Source organism: Triticum urartu, chromosome 5A (assembly GCF_056163025.1).
Source record: "Triticum urartu cultivar PI428250 chromosome 5A, HENAU_Tu73, whole genome shotgun sequence".
Lineage (NCBI taxonomy): Eukaryota > Viridiplantae > Streptophyta > Magnoliopsida > Poales > Poaceae > Triticum > Triticum urartu.
The window spans coordinates 642,286,277-642,303,062 of record NC_141877.1 but is presented as its reverse complement, the minus strand read 5'-3'; the positions used below and the strand labels follow the sequence as shown (position 1 = coordinate 642,303,062).

The following is a 16,786-nucleotide window of genomic DNA, read 5'->3' as shown; positions in this document are numbered from 1 at the left end:
TATATAGACAAACAGAGTGTCACTAGTATGCCTCTACTTGACTAGCTCGTTGATCAAAGATGGTTATGTTTCCTAACCATAGACAAAGAGTTGTTATTTGATTAACGGGATCACATTATTAAGAGAATGATGTGATTGACATGACCCATTCCATTAGCTTAGCACCCGATCGTTTAGTATGTTTCTATTGCTTTCTTCATGACTTATACATGTTCCTATGACTATGAGATTATGCAACTCCCGTTTGCCGGAGGAACACTTTGTGTGCTACCAAACGTCACAATGTAACTGGGTGATTATAAAGGAGCTCTACAGGTGTCTCCAAAGGTAAATGTTGGGTTGGCATATTTCAAGATTAGGACTTGTCACTCCGATTGTCGGAGAGGTATCTCTGGGCCCTCTCGGTAATGCACATCACATAAGCCTTGCAAGCATTGCAACTAATAAGTTAGTTGCGAGATGATGTATTACGAAACGAGTAAAGAGACTTGCCGGTAACGAGATTGAACTAGGTATTGAGATACCGACGATCGAATCTCGGGTAAGTAACATACCGATGACAAAGGGAACAACGTATGTTGTTATGCGGTCTGACCGATAAAGATCTTCGTAGAATATGTGGGAGACAATATGAGCATCCAGGTTCCGCTATTGGTTATTGACCGGAGACGTGTCTCGGTCATTTCTACATTGTTCTCGAACCCGTAGGGTCCGCACACTCTAGGTTTCGATGATAGTTATATTATGAGTTTATGAGTTTTGATGTACCGAAGTTAGTTCGGAGTCCCGGATGTGATCACGGACATGACGAGGAGTCTCGAAATGGTCGAGACATAAAGATTGATATATTGGACGGCTATATTCGGACACCGGAAGTGTTCCGGGTGATTTCGGAGAAAACCGGAGTGCCGGAGGGTTACCGGAAACCCCCCGGGAGAAGTAATGGGCCTTATGGGCCCTAGTGGAGAGAGAGAGGGGCGGCCAGGGTGGGCCGCGTGCCCCTCCCCCTCTGGTCCGAATTGGACTAGGAGAGGGGGGGCGGTGCCCCCCTTTCCTTCTCCCTTTCCCCCTTCCTAGTAGGAGTAGGAAAGAGGGGAGTCCTACTCCTACTAGGAGGAGGACTCCTCCTCCTTGGCGCGCCCTAGGGCCGGCCGGCCTCCTCCCCTTGCTCCTTTATATACGGGGGCAGGGGGCACCCCTAGACACACAAGTTGATCCACGTGATCGTTTTCTTAGCCGTGTGCGGTGCCCCCTTCCACCATACTCCTCGATAATATTGTAGCGGTGCTTAGGCGAAGCCCTGCGACGGTAGAACATCAAGATCGTCACCACGCCGTCGTGCTGACGGAACTCTTCCCCGACACTTTGCTGGATCGGAGTCCAGGGATCGTCATCGAGCTGAACGTGTGCTAAAACTCGGAGGTGCCGTAGTTTCGGTGCTTGATCGGTCGGGCCGTGAAGACGTACGACTACATCAACCGCGTTGTCATAACGCTTCTGCTGTCGGTCTACGAGGGTACGTAGATCACACTCTCCCCTCTCGTTGCTATGCATCACCATGATCTTGCGTGTGCGTAGGATTTTTTTTGAAATTACTACGTTCCCCAACAACATGTTCCTTCTGGTCCATAAAAAATCTCCGTAAAGTTTCGTGGCATTTGGACTCCGTCTGATATTGATTTTCTGCGATGTAAAAACACGGAAAAAACAGGAAGTGACACTTGGCACTATGTCAATAGGTTAGTACCAAAAATGATATAAAATGATTATAAAACATCCAAGATTGATAATATAACAGCATGGAACAATCAAAAATTATAGATATGTTGGAGACGTATCACCGATCACTGCTGCGGGCGCGTCCGCGGGCGTTTGAGGGGCCGGATTTGCCATATGTGGCTTTAGATGCTCTTATCTTTGATGGCCTTTGAGTGATGTAGGTGCGGAGGACCTCAACCCCCTCGCCCGCTGGCGGGAGGGATCTTGTTCTCATTCTTGTTAGGTTCAACATCCTGGTTAGGGCTGTGTGGTGGCGGTGATTGATGGAGCTAAATTCAGCAGATCTCAAGTTAGGGGTCCCAAATTGGTGATCTCGGCTGGATGGTAACAAAACGAACAAGAGACACAATGTTTATCTAAGTTCGGACCCTCTCAAAGAGGTAAAACCCTATGTTCTGCTTCTGTTTTTATTGATTGTGATGGGTTACAAAGTACATGGTGATCTATGTAGATATTGTATGAATGTATCTAACTTTGCCCTATGGACTAAACCTATCGGCTTATACAAGGACTGGAGTATCTAGGGTTACATGTAGGTTGGTTACATCTACTGATAAGCTTGCTGATGATTTGAACATGCCTTGAAATGTGCGCCAGGTCTTCAGAGGATTCCAACTTGAGCATGCCGGGACCATGGTAAACATGGCCCATTCTTTGGTTGTGTTGGGTCCTCGGCCCGGCCCATGACTTGGCAGGCCGACGTGGTTTGCACCCCCTAGTGCAGAACACCGTCAGCGATGTCGAATAATGTCTCCCACGTTATATCCCCATCCCGATGGTGCATCTAGTTTCGTCGGTGGGTGTGTGGAGGTGTGTCTTCGTCGGATTTCGCGAGATTTGGTCGGCGCTGGTTTCGACGGATCGGTCTGGATCCGATTTTTGTTCATTTTCGTTTGGGTGTTTATATTTTTGATCCTTCCAATATATGACTTTCTTCATCAACGATGGCTGCTGCTCTGGTGCGCTGGTACTTTGGGGCCTTAGCACGACAATTTTTCCGACTGTCATTACGATAAGGTTTGCGTGGCTCCGATAAGAGAGGGGTGATGACGGCGACACACCTTCTGCTCGCAGTCATCTAGGAGGTCCACGGACCTGCTTGTTCTTTTTATTACCTTCCGCTCGCTGTGGGAGCAGAAGCACCGTGTCATCAAACGAGAAAAACGAGGGGGCAGCACGTATCGGACACACAATGCGTACTACCGGACAGGAACGGACTACGTCTTCCGGCGACGGGGGCCTTGACACTAGAACCTTCTCCCCTCTCCTATCCGCACCGACCCTGACAGCCCGCTCCACGCGGCCGGGCCCACCTACCCCGCATCACGCAAGGCGATCCCAGCCGTCCGTCCCCGCCTCAAGGCCCCTCTCCGCCGCCCGATCCTCAGCCCACAGCCGTTCTTCCTCCTCCGGCGAAGCGAACGCTCGTACAAAAGCGAGAGAAAAGAGGGGAACGGGCGGACGGACGGACGAACTCGCGCACACAGCACGGCACAAGCCACAAACCCCTCCCCCTCTCTCACACTCCACACACCGGATCGGGGCGGAGGCCGGCCGGATCGACCCTCGGGCCAGCGGCATGGGCGGGGCGGGCGGCGAGCCCGCGGGAGCGGCCGCGGCCGCGGCCGCGCAGGCGACGCTGCACATCCGCGGCACCAGCGGGAACAAGTTCGCGGTCCGGGCCGACCTGGGCGCCACCGTCGGGGAGTTCAAGGCGGTCGTCGCCGAGAGCTGCGACGTGCCCGCGCCGCAGCAGCGGCTGATCTACAAGGGCCGGATCTTGAAGGACGACCAAACCCTAGCCAGCTACGGTGCGTGCGTGCGCTCCCTCCCCCCCTCCCTGAGAAGCTTGGGCTTCGGCGCGACTTCCTGTAGTCTATTCCGCGTGGTGATGATGTGGTTAGTCAGGTCTGATGCTTGCGCTGCGTTGGTCTGCTTATGGTGGTGCCTCTATGTTGGATGCAATGCCCGCCTCACTTGCTTTGCTAGGAGGTGGGCGAGATGCAGCTTAGCACTTTCGAGAATGTATGCGATGGGTGTCTTATAATTTTCTGTGGTCCTTGCCTCCTTGGTTGATGGATTGGTGCAGAGGCATAGCCCAATAAGTAGCCTTAGGCGTTGAATGATAGCACACCTTAGTGAACATTATGCTATATAAGTGAAATGAACGCTGCTCTGATGCCTCCACATGAATGTAGTTCCAGACACCATGGCGCCATGCAAGTGCCAGTGTCACGTCTGCACTTTGCGTTGGTAAGCAAAAAAATCCTAGGCGCTGGCATACAGACAGTAAGCATGCACGAATCAACTCATCTTGCTGGATTGCAGCATGACAGCACCTTAGCAGCCACTGATTTAGCCACTAGGAAGGCTATTGTTAATGCTTTCGGGTTCCCGCCCATAACTGTATTTAGATTGGTTTCAAGTGCTTGTTATTAGGGTTACGTGTTATCAACCATTGTCATCCACGTGTAACGTGTTTTCATTCAGCCGGCACGATGCTATTATTCCTATTATGGCATTAAAGTCTTGTCGTGTTTCGACAACAATAGAAACCATCTTTTATTGCATTATCCACGTGGTACTCTTCATCAAACAGGAAATTCTGTTTGAAACTACTGCAAAGTTTTAGTGCATCCTCGCCTATTTTAATATGTACCTACAAATTACCATATCAGATCTACTGTTCTGTAGATATCGTTTTGTACATGTATTTAAGTAGTTTTGATCTTCATGAAAAAGGTTTTTTCTCTAACCATTGCTTCATTGCTTCATGTTCATGTTTGGTGCTTGGCAAAGTTGAATAAGCTAGCACTTTTGCTGCAAGTCACAACATCAACATGACATGTTTAGCTTGTTCCTTTGGACAAGTATGAGTAAACTTGCCATACATTGCTATCCTAACATACTTGAACTGGCCATACAAAGAATATGTATAATTTGGAAAATTCCTTGCAATTGTCATTAACTCCATTCAATAAAAAGGAACTAAACGTGGACAAATTTCTCATGCCAGACTGGTACCTCCAGTAAAAAAAATCCAACTATCTTTATTTGACAATTTATTGGAAAGAATTTTTTTGTTTTCATGCCTTTGAGCTATGTGTCACAAGTCATGACAGAACAATATGGAGCCACATCATATCTGCGTGTTTTAGTGTGTGAAATATAAGTACAGAAGATCCTGTCCAGTTAAGTCAGCACTTCCAGAACACGCTAACTTTGGATATAGAAATGCCCTTTGTGATTGTGTAGGACCGACTGCTTTATATAGAGTTGCTGTCAGTAGTCTGTTGCTTGATTCTAGGAACTTCAGTAGGTACACACAGATTTGAAGCACAAACGAAGTGATCATTCTAATAACTTACCTGTCCATGTGCTTCAGGATTATGGATGGTGATGCATGGAAGTACACCTTGTTAATTTTACAAATTCACTCTCATTCTGGTGCATTTTCCCCCTTCCCTTTTGAAGGTGCGGAGACCGATCACACCATCCATATGGTGCGGGGTGCTGCACCACCAGCAACATCGGCTCAAGTGTGTCGACCGAGACTCAGCTAAATCTCAGTTGACTGATATTTAGCAAGCCCGAGCGATAAAAGCAATTCCAACTCTCCACACTTATTTTTGAAGTTCTTTTTTCTGGAGCGGTTGATGGAATTTCATCTTCTTCCATGAGTCGATGCAAAAGCTTAGCACCCTAACAACTAGGGAGCAGAGCAGTACTGTGTCAAATGACAAAAACGAGGGAGCAGCACGTATCGGACACACAATGCATACTACCGGACAGGACGGACTACGTGTTCCGGCGACGGGGCCTTGACACTAGAACCTTCTCCACTCCCATTCACACCAACCCTGACAGCCTGTTCCACGCGGCGGGGTCTACCTACCCCACATCACGCAAAGCGTTCCCAACCGTCCATCCCATGCCACACGCCCTCGCTGCAGTTAGATCTCCCCCACAACCACTCTTGCTCATCTGGCGAAGCGAACGCTCGTACAAAAGCGAGAGAAAAGAGGAGAATGGACGAACTCGCGCACACAACAGACAACACGACACAAACCCCTCCCCTCTCCCACTCCACAGGCTGGATCTGGGTGGAAGCCGGCCAGATCGACCCTTGGGCTAGGGGCATGGGCGGCGGCGAGGGCGAGGTGGGCAGCGAGCCTGCGGGAGCGGCCTCAGATGTGGCCGCGCTGGTACCGCTGTACATCCGGGACACCAGGGGGAACGATTTCTCGGTGTGGGCTGACCTGGGCGACACCGTCGGGGAGTTCAAGGTGGACTTCGCCAGGACCTGCAACGTGCCGGCGCCGCGGCAGCGGCTGATTTACAAGGGCCGGATCTTGAAGGACGACCGAACCCTAGCCAGCTACGGTGCGTGCGTTTGCTCCCTTACCCCCATCCTGAGAAGCTTGTTCTTCGCTGTGATTTCCTAATCTGGCGTCACTGATGGTGTGATTGGTTAGTTCCTATGCGTGCGCTATGCTGGTCTGCCTTGGGTGGCGCCTGTGTCTTAGATGCTGCCTGCCATATTTGTTTTGCTAGCAGGAGGGTGAGATGCAGCTTAGCCCCTTTGACGATGTGTACAAGTAGTGCCCTACTTTTTTTTTTGGTTGACGGAATGATGGTGAAGAGGCATAGCCGCATGAACAGATGCTATAGAAGTGAAATGAACACAGTTATGATGCCTCTACGCAAATGTAGTTTCGGACAATACGATGTCATGCAAGTGCCAGCGGCACGTATGCACCTTGCGTTTGTAAGCAAAATTCTAGGTGGTGATACATCGGTAGGGTGGTATACAGCCAGTAAGCATGCACGAATCGACACATCTTGCTGGATTGCAGCATGACAGCATCTTAGCAATCACTGATTAGCCACTAGGAATGCTATTATTAATGCTTTCAGGTTGCCACCCATAACTGTATTTAGATTGATTTTCAAGTGCTTGTTATTAGGGTTACATGTTATCAACCATTGTCATCCACATGTAACGTGTTTTCATTCAGCTGGTACAATGCTATTATTCCTATTATGGCATTAAGTCTTATCGTGTTTCGACAACAATAGGAACCATCTTTGATTGCATTATCCATCTGGCACTCTTCATCAAACAGAGAAATTCTATGGGAAACTACTTCAAAGTTTTAGTGCATCCTCGCCTTTTAATCTGTACCTGCAAATTACCATGTCAGATCTACAGTTCTGTAGATTTCTTTTTGTACATGTAGTTAAGTAGTTTTGATCTTCATGAAAAAGGTACTCCGTATTTTTTAACCATTCCTTCATTGATTCATGTTCATGTTTGGTACTTGGCAAAGTTGAATAAGCTAGCATTTTTTATGTAAGTCACAACATCAACATGATATGTTTAGCTTGTTCCTTTAGATAAGTATGAGTAAACTTGACATACATTGCTATCCTAACATACTTCAACTGGCCATACAAATAAGATGTATAATTTGGAAAATTCCTTGCAATTGTCATTAACTCCATGTAATAAAAAGGAACGAGACATGGACAAATTTCCCATGCTAGACTGGTACCTCCAGTAAAAAATTCAACTATCTGTATGCGACAATTTATGGAAAAGAATTTTGTGTTCCGTTCATGCCTTGAGCTATGTGAGACACATTATATCTGCTTGTTTTAGTGTGTGAATGTAAGTACTGGAGATCCTGTCCAGTTAAGTCTAACACTTTCAGAGCATGCTAACTTTGGATATAGAAATGCCCTTTGTGGTTGTGTAGGACTGATTGCTTATATAGAGTTCAGTCAGTAGTCTGTTGGTTGATTCTAGGAACTTCAGTAGGTACACACAGTTTTTGAAGCGCAAATGAACTGTTAATTCTTATAACTTACCTGTCCATGTGCTTCAGGATTAGTGGACCTACCCTTGATTGGTTAATGCATGGAAGTACAACTTACTAATTTTATGAATCACTCTCATTCTGGTGCCTTTTTTCTCCTTCGCTTTTGAAGGTGTGGAGGCCGATCACACCATCCATATGGTGCGTGGTGCTGCACCACCACCAACATCGGCTGCCCCGTCTGCAGCCAACCTTGGGACTTCAACTACGACTCCTGCAAATACCCCGCCAGCTGGTCTTGGAGGCTTGTTTCAAGGTCTTGGTAGTACAGGAACTGCTGGCAGTGGAGCTTTTGGTTTATCTGGCTCTGGCCTTCCAGGATTAGAGCAGATGCAACAACAGTTAACTGAGAATCCCAACTTAATGAGAGAAGTATTGAATACACCAGCCATGCAAAACATAATGAATAGCCCTGATCTGATACGCGATTTAATTATGAACAATCCTCAAATGCGTGAGCTCGTCGACCGTAATCCGGATCTGGCACATGTCCTGAATGATCCAAGCATTCTCCGCCAAACTGTTGAAGCAGCTAGGAATCCTGAACTTATGAGAGAGATGATGCGGAACACAGATAGAGCCATGAGCAACATTGAATCTTCTCCAGAAGGGTTTAATATGCTGCGCCGCATGTATGAAACTGTTCAAGAGCCATTTATGAATGCAACCACAATGGCTGGGGAGGGCGACACAAATGCAAACCCATTTGCAGCTCTTCTAGGAAACCAGGGGTCTAACCAAGCCAGAGATCCAACTGGAGATGCACCAACTACTGCTCCTGCTCCAAATACTAATCCACTCCCAAATCCCTGGGGTGCAAATGGTAGGTTTGGCCGTTTGGGTACTCCCATATTTTTGGTGTTCATATGTGCATTTGTTCTTGTCCTGTTTTGCTATCTAAGACTTAAATCTACAGCTGGGGCTGCACAAGGAGCAGCAAGGCCTTCTGCTGCTGCAAGGAGTGCCACAAGCGGTGGCCTAGGAGGGTTGGGTTCTGCAGATTTGGGAAGTATGCTGGGTGGTGGCTCTGATGCTTCCTTATTGAACCAGGTTTTACAAAACCCTGCCATGATGCAAATGATGCAAAACATTATGTCTAATCCTCAGACCATGAATCAGGTACACAGCTTCAACTATTTCTGTTTTTGAATAGTGCATAATGTTTTGGCCTGAGTGCTTAATGTTTTGGCCCACTCCTAATGTTTTCTTGCATGTAGTTGCTCAACATGAACCCGAATGTACGTAACATGATGGAATCAAATACCCAAATGAGAGAAATGTTTCAGAATCCAGAATTTCTTCGCCAGTTGACATCTCCTGAAACATTGCAGGTGAAATTTATACTGCTATATGTATGTGCACAGCATGTGATTATATGATAAACTAAATTGCTTTCCTTTTATGTAGCAATTAGCTTCATTCCAGCAGGCATTGACGTCACAGCTTGGCCAACAAGCTGCTGGCCAGTAAGTATCTTCAGCTCAACTTGACCTCCTTAGTTCATGATGTTTTTTATTCCCCTCTATCTAATGCGCTTCTTGTTGCGTCTTGTTGAACCTAAAATGAAGAGAGTAGGCATTTATAGTTGAATCTGTTTTCATGTTTATGACAAAAAAAAGGCTTTGTTGTTGTTGTTGATGCTAATATGGTAAGCCTTGCTCTATGCACTCTTTGTTGAATCTGTTTTCTTGCTTGATTCAGGGAGCGGACCCAAGCGGGCACTACTCCAGGTAATTTGCTCATTACCTAGTTACCATTTGAATGGCTTATCTTACCTAGCATTGATATATGCATAATTCATTAATGAGCATCCTGCCTGAATCTATATATCTGTATTTTTTATGGTTGTGTTCCTTTACATTCTTTTGATAAGTTAAACATCACTTTTTTATATTGCTCTCCATGAGTTCTGTTTTTGTCTAGCACACTGAGATTTCCCCCCTTTTGGGTCTGTACCGTGGTTGTATAATAAATTAACACCCTTTGGGCGATCAACAAACTCTACTTGGAAACAGTTTTGCGTTCCTGATTTGTTACATATTCATTCCGTGCTTTCTTTTTTATATCCTTGATGAGATGCCTCATCCAACTCTTTCATGCAAAGTCAATGATTTTTTTAATCTTATACTCTACTTGCAAACTCGTGTTAAGTGAAAACATGCTTAAACTTTTAGCTGTAATTACACAAACATCTAGCTATTTTTCTAATAATGTATTGGATGCTAGGCAACGTTAACCTCAACAGCTTGATGAGCATGTTCAGTGGGCTTGGAGCTGGCGGTGGCCTGGGTGGTGTCCCAAATATCCCGACTGGTTAGTATGTGTTTCATTGTTTAATAATATTGAAAGAAACGCCGTCTGATAGTGCGATTGTGTATTGTCCATGAACCTTGCTCATCGGTTTAGTTTCTGAATTGACAGTGCCACCGGAAGAGCGCTACGCGACACAGCTAGCTCAGCTCCAAGAAATGGGTTTCTTCGACCCACAGGAGAACATCCGGGCGCTGTTGGCTACCAATGGGAATGTCCATGCGGCGGTGGAGCGCCTTCTTGGGAACTTTGGGCAATAGTAGTAGTTGGCATTGTGAGGTTTGATTGGTTGTATACCCTAGCCGGTCTCGGTGAGATTGAAAGGCAGCATCTCTAGATTCTATGTGGTTTTAAGATGGATGAATAAACCAGTGTATCTACTGGCTACCCTTTGCATGCATGCATGCATACATGAGTCCCGTGTCGTGTCGTGGTGGTTAAACTGTGGTATATTGCTGTTGGTAGTAGTACCTTGGGTCGTCGGTGTACATACATATTGAATCGTGGTGGTCTTAAAAGTACAATCATGTGTCCGCTGTCTTTCTGCCCTGATCTTACCGCCCATGTATTTTTGCTGTCTATATAATTCATAGAAGACGCGGCGCCAGATTTGCTTGATTCCTATGCAGGCACCTTTGGTGAATGCTTACAGAGCAGTTTTGAAAAAGGTTTTGTAAGATGGTGTGTGAAGCACCCAAGAGAGAAGCACACAGAAGCGAGCGGCACAAGCTCTGACGTCTCGAGTAATTTTCGCGCAATGCCCAACGTGTAACTTGGCGGTTCACTTGACGCATGAGGTGAAAAATCTTCATCAGTAGCAGTAGGAGAAAAGAGGTGAGGTGAAAAATCTCTTCTTTTTTTTTCTGGCTACTAGTTCCTTCCGGGCAAGGCAGGCGGCTCTTCCGGCGTGCGTGCGTGCCATGGCCATGTGAAGGGCATCTGCCAAATTCGCATCCCCCGCCCCGTTCACACCCAGTTCACGTTTATCCGACGGCCGCGCCGGAAACTGCCCGTTTTATTCTGGCCGGGGAGCGCCCGGCGGGGCGCGCGTGGATGAGGCGCGCGCGGCCCGTATCCGCCCACCCGACCCCCGGAGCAGGCACAAGCACACGTACGCCCACGATCAAAACAACCCAGAAGCGTCCGGCACGGGGACAAATCTTTCTCGCCCTCTCGTTCCCGCTATAAAGCATCCGCGCCGCGCGGCGGGGCTCGCCTAGTCGTCATTCCGAGCGCGCACCGCCGGCCGTCCGTCGAGTCGATCGATCGTTGCTTCCTCCGTTCGCCATGGACCCCTACAAGGTGCGTGCTCTGCTCTCCGCTGCCCAGGTAGCTCGTGCTGGTTCTTGGCTTGCGGTTTTGATGGGGAGTCGTGTGCGCTGCGTGTGTGGTGCAGTACCGGCCGTCGAGCTCCTTCAACGCCCCGATGTGGAGCACCAACTCCGGCGCGCCCGTCTGGAACAACGACAACTCCCTCACCGTCGGATCCCGAGGTACCCTACCCTATACCATCCGCTCTCCTTCCCTTCCCTTCGTGTCCCACTGCTTGCCGAACCACGGACGTGTGGTGTGGCCGCTCTCTCTCCATCGGAGTCATAGTAGCACTACAGCAGAGCAAAGTGGTGCGCCGTAGCTTTAATTTGTTACTAATAAAATCGTCCGGAGTTTCTTTTTTCATCAGAGGAGCCTCCAGGCCCCCGTTTTCAATTAAGGAAACAGAGTATTTTTCTAGCACAAAGATGTGGCAATAACAGCCATACACTCCCCAAGACATACATCCGGCCTACATCAGATCAGAGGTGCTAAACTAGAAGTAACACAAACTTAACTAGGGGTAGGGGAGATACAAACCCTGTCACACCCAGCAACTACTCCCTCCGTTTGGAATTACTTGTCTCGGGAATGGATGCATCTAGAACTAAAATACATCTAGATACATCCATTTCTGCGACAAGTAATTTCAAACCGAGGGAGTACACGCTAAGCATCAAGCACTGCCTAGATTAACTAGGTGACTCAACTCAGATAAGAGACTTGTTATATACTAGCAAGTATTACACACAACATGTAAAGAGAAAACACTGAAACCATTCAGCAAAGCCCAAAATCACTTCACTGGTACGCATGCATCCTTTTGACCGTAGGCCCCCAGCCATGCCCTCCCTTGAAGATTTCACTCGTCTTCTACACATTATGAGCAGCAATTCTCTGCAACCCTCTTTTCTATAGAACAATCCATGAACACGAATCCAGCAGACAACATAAAGAAAATATAACAATCGTGAGATCATTAGAAAATATAACTTTGAAAGCAAGATTTGTTCATTGTTTTCCAAATTGATCCATAAAAATCCAGCAACGCCTATAGAGATCATAGCCCTATCCTTGCCAGTATAGCTAGGTAACCAATTCTGGCATAAATCGAGAAAAGATTTTGGAATTTCCCAAAGCAGCCCCAGTAACATTCCATAAGAACCTAGTTAGTGAGCAAGAAAAGAATAAGTGATCAATGCTCTCTTCATTGTCACAAAATTCACATCAGTCTTGCTAAGTCTCAGTCGACTGAGACTTTGTCATGCCTCAGTCGATAGTATCTTCCTTTGATATGTCTCAGTTTTTTCTTCTTCTTACATACTACTATATCACTTGACTTAGACTTGGTTAAGTCGTCAACTGAGACCTAGCCACACCCAATTCACATTTCCTACTTTCTACCATAAGAATTCCATTAAGTCGTCGAGGATTAACACCAGCTTGTAGAAGTGAAACCTGGTACTAGCTTTAATTTCAGACAGCACAAAGAAAGTTGATTACCTTGCAATCCTAAGTGATTAGTGGCTCGCTGGGGATTCAAATTGTCAGGGCAAAGCTAGATACGAAGTCCGAGATTACAAAAAATGTTCAGACATACTATAGTGAAGTTCGCAGTAAGCAAATAAGTGTTTTGGGTTCTTACACCCCCCAAAAAAGAAGTGATTTAGGATTGGGAACAACTGAATCATTCATGGTGAAAGAAAGACACAAAGAACTTGATTATTCTTTAAGTGTTAATAATCATAGAGGAGATTAAGAACAATTCAGGACAAACATACCATGCATATCAAATTATCAATCGAGTGTTTGATGCTGACGACGCCTGCAAATTGATTTACTGACGATGCTTGTATGTACTGTGACTGTGAATTCAGGCCCAATCCTGCTGGAGGACTACCACCTGGTGGAGAAGATCGCCGACTTCGACCGCGAGCGCATCCCGGAGCGGGTGGTGCACGCCCGGGGCGCCAGCGCCAAGGGCTTCTTCGAGGTGACCCACGACGTGTCCCACCTCACCTGCGCCGACTTCCTCCGTGCCCCCGGCGTGCAGACCCCCGTCATCGTGCGCTTCTCCACCGTGATCCACGAGCGCGGCTCCCCCGAGACGCTCCGCGACCCGCGCGGCTTCGCCATCAAGTTCTACACCCGGGAGGGCAACTGGGACCTGGTCGGCAACAACTTCCCCGTCTTCTTCATCCGCGACGGCATGAAGTTCCCGGACATGGTGCACGCGCTCAAGCCCAACCCCAAGACCCACATCCAGGAGAACTGGCGCATCCTCGACTTCTTCTCCCACCACCCGGAGTCGCTCCACATGTTCACCTTCCTCTTCGACGACGTGGGCGTGCCCGCCGACTACCGCCACATGGACGGCTCCGGCGTCAACACCTACACGCTCGTCAACCGCGCCGGCAAGGCGCACTACGTCAAGTTCCACTGGAAGCCCACCTGCGGCGTCAAGTCCCTCCTCGAGGACGAGGCGGTCACCGTGGGCGGCACCAACCACAGCCACGCCACCAAGGACCTGACCGACTCCATCGCCGCCGGCAACTACCCGGAGTGGACCTTCTACATCCAGACCATCGACCCGGACCACGAGGAGCGGTTCGACTTCGACCCGCTGGACGTGACCAAGACGTGGCCCGAGGACGTGGTGCCGCTGCAGCCAGTGGGGCGGCTGGTGCTCAACCGCAACATCGACAACTTCTTCGCGGAGAACGAGCAGCTGGCCTTCTGCCCCGGGATCATCGTCCCCGGGGTGTACTACTCGGACGACAAGCTGCTGCAGACGAGGATCTTCTCCTACTCGGACACGCAGCGCCACCGGCTGGGGCCCAACTACCTGCTGCTGCCGGCCAACGCGCCCAAGTGCTCCCACCACAACAACCACTACGACGGGCTCATGAACTTCATGCACCGCGACGAGGAGGTCGACTACTTCCCCTCCAGGTTCGACCCCGCCAAGCACGCGCCCCGCTACCCCATCCCCTCCCGCACCCTCAACGGCCGCCGCGAGAAGGTACTCCTGCTACCTCCTCATCTCTTCTTCTCACAAGTCAGCAAGTTCAAAACTTAAAATGCATGAATTGTAGATGGTGATCGAGAAGGAGAACAACTTCAAGCAGCCCGGGGAGAGGTACCGCTCCATGGACCCGGCAAGGTGCGTAGTACCAAGCTATTGTATCAATTACTCTCTCCGTAAACTAATATAAGAGCGTTTAGATCACTATTAATTTATAGAGGGAGTAACATAGCCAGCAATTGTTCTAACTGAATGGTGTGTGTGTGTGTGTGTGTGTGTGTGTGTGTGTGCAGGCAAGAGCGATTCATCAACAGATGGATCGATGCGCTGTCCGACCCCCGCCTCACCCACGAGATCAAGGCCATCTGGCTCTCCTACTGGTCTCAGGTAATCAAACACGACAACATTCTTACAGATGTGCACCACACATGCAATGTCCTCTGAAGAAGTTTGTGTAATTTTTTCCATGTTCTGTGAAAAATACTACTATCAAGATGCTGAATTTGCTTCTTGTGTGGTCGTGCAGGCTGACAAGTCTCTCGGCCAGAAGCTCGCGAGCCGTCTCAGCTCGAAGCCGAGCATGTAAGATCAGTCCATGGAGTGCGCAAATCAGAAATCTGCTTCGGCCGTCGAGGTTCATCCCTCTTATCGGCGAGGAATTACATACCAAATGCTGCATCTAGTTACTTCATTTTACTGAGCCTATTTTGAAAAGAGGACATACATATGATTCCAGCACACGTTATGCGCATTCTCGCCCGTCATTCATGTAATAATTTGTACAAGAGCCTGTTTCTCCTCATACTTCATGATTATTGTAAAGTGAATGCATCTTGATTAATGAACCGAATTAAGAATAAGTTGAAGAGTAAGTATATCAATAATCTCTTGAGTTTATCCATTGCAATGGCTTCTTTTCTTGGAACAACACCCAAACTTTTGCAAGTGGTTATCTCTGAGTTTGACTTAGAAATACTTATTTCTCGCTCAACAAACCCGATAGCTCTCCAATCAAAATCTTCTACTTCCTCTGTTTACTTGCATGAATCCCATGGTCTTCATCGACCGGTTCTCAGTGGCGAGTTAGAAGGTTATTTCTTAGTTGTTGAAGAATAGAAAAAACCCATTTATGATTAAGAAATGTATATAAGTCTGGTGCTGAAATAAATCGCACGTGACAAGGCACCCAGACTATACCACTTTAGCAGACTACCATTTCTTAGGTAAATTAAATTTTCCTTTCCATGCTAGCAACACACACTTTTTTGTTACAATGTTCTACAGAATTCTCAGAAAACAAACAATAAATATAAATAATAAAGTTGCATGTTGTCTAAGTTCATTCATCAAACCTCGTATTAGGCCGGGGGATAACCTCCTTTTCGGAAAAAAAAAATCAAACCTCGTGTTGGTTATATTGGAGTCAGAGTAAATTATGTTTTTCAGCTCGCCGTATGTTCCTGCAAGGACTAAGCATTGCTCTTCCTCAACTTCGAGGATGATAGGTATCACAACAAGTAATACATGATAGTAATACTCCAAAAGAAATATTAATGACAGCGATAATGGAACATGACAAAACCTGAAGGACGACACATCTACCTTCTCAATATGCAGGTCTAGCAGCACCTCACTAGTACACATTTATCTTTATTATTAATCAATCGCCAAGCAATCATTATTCACGAAGGCAGTGACTCCAATATTTGGATAAATGAGCTCTTAAGAGTAAAATGTATTTTTATGTTAATTTAGTTGGTTGCAGCTGTTCTTAGCAAAGGAATGTTCAGTCTGCATGCCCGCCTAGTGTCTACTTCATACTTCAGAGAGTACCCGACTCAGTTCCAGAGAGTACCCGATTCAGTTCCAGTTCCAAGCCTTGTACCCTTTTCTTTCCATCCAAAAATCTACTGCTTATACAGTTTACAAATATCTTAAATGTACTCTTAAGAGCTCATTTATGTGGCTACTCTTCTCGATGTGTCGCTACCAGGATTCGGCAACTCTCCTCAAATTAAGTGTAGCTACCAGGATCCGAGCAAGTCTGTTCATATCTCAATGGTAGTCTTTTGTATATATAAAAATCATCATGGCTCACTTAATTATGCCTTTTTCAGGTATATCCCCACAAAAAGAAACCTATGCAAATGAATGCTATGAAGAAGTTTTAGAACACACTATAAATGATTGTGTGTTCATTTTTTCTTACTACCGACTACAACCACCGGTTCTCAAGATTCGAACGCCTACAAGTGTGTTGTCAAATCATCTTATATGTACAGATTGTAAGGAACCCAAGTGCCTCTGTAGTCTCCACCTGCAAGTCATCTTGTGTTTGAACTTCCTAGATGATTTATGCATGCACCTACATATAAATTGAAAGTTGTTATCTAACTAGTTTATTATATGTGTGTTGCAGACCAATTATCTAAATTATTCGTACTACTGTGAGGTACACAAGCACCTGCATACGCATATGCGC

General features: G+C 47.0%; 2 protein-coding genes across 3 annotated transcripts; both read left to right on the top strand.

Moving 5' to 3' along the window:
• Positions 1-3,209: 3,209 nt before the first annotated feature.
• On the top strand, positions 3,210-10,520 carry LOC147973675 (ubiquitin domain-containing protein DSK2b-like). 2 transcript variants are annotated; one of them, XM_087522199.1, is made up of 8 exons: positions 3,210-3,590; positions 7,771-8,481; positions 8,575-8,777; positions 8,876-8,989; positions 9,066-9,124; positions 9,360-9,388; positions 9,885-9,971; positions 10,080-10,520. In XM_087522199.1, exons 1-8 carry the CDS (start codon positions 3,359-3,361, stop codon positions 10,226-10,228), a joined length of 1,584 nt encoding a protein of 527 aa, XP_087378325.1. In that variant the 5' UTR covers positions 3,210-3,358; the 3' UTR covers positions 10,229-10,520. The 2 variants fall into 2 exon arrangements, with proteins under 2 accessions (XP_087378325.1, XP_087378326.1); XM_087522200.1 differs by lacking the exon at positions 3,210-3,590 and adding an exon at positions 5,280-6,162.
• A 519-nt stretch (positions 10,521-11,039) lies between these two features.
• On the top strand, positions 11,040-15,179 carry LOC147973674 (catalase-1). Its single transcript, XM_087522201.1, has 6 exons — positions 11,040-11,270; positions 11,365-11,461; positions 13,157-14,301; positions 14,375-14,442; positions 14,598-14,691; positions 14,831-15,179. Exons 1-6 carry the CDS (start codon positions 11,256-11,258, stop codon positions 14,888-14,890), a joined length of 1,479 nt encoding a protein of 492 aa, XP_087378327.1. The 5' UTR covers positions 11,040-11,255; the 3' UTR covers positions 14,891-15,179.
• Positions 15,180-16,786: the final 1,607 nt, after the last annotated feature.

Excerpts from the sequence above, each read along its gene's own strand:
- LOC147973674 (XM_087522201.1), top strand. Across the intron at positions 11,462-13,156 it reads CCTCACCGTCGGATCCCGAG|GCCCAATCCTGCTGGAGGAC; the intron begins GTACCCTACCCT and ends CTGTGAATTCAG. Across the intron at positions 14,692-14,830 it reads GGCTCTCCTACTGGTCTCAG|GCTGACAAGTCTCTCGGCCA; the intron begins GTAATCAAACAC and ends GTGGTCGTGCAG.
- LOC147973675 (XM_087522200.1), top strand. The coding sequence starts at position 5,808 with ATGGACGAACTCGCGCACACAACAGACAACACGACACAAACCCCTCCC. Across the intron at positions 8,990-9,065 it reads CATCTCCTGAAACATTGCAG|CAATTAGCTTCATTCCAGCA; the intron begins GTGAAATTTATA and ends CCTTTTATGTAG. Across the intron at positions 9,972-10,079 it reads TGTCCCAAATATCCCGACTG|TGCCACCGGAAGAGCGCTAC; the intron begins GTTAGTATGTGT and ends CTGAATTGACAG.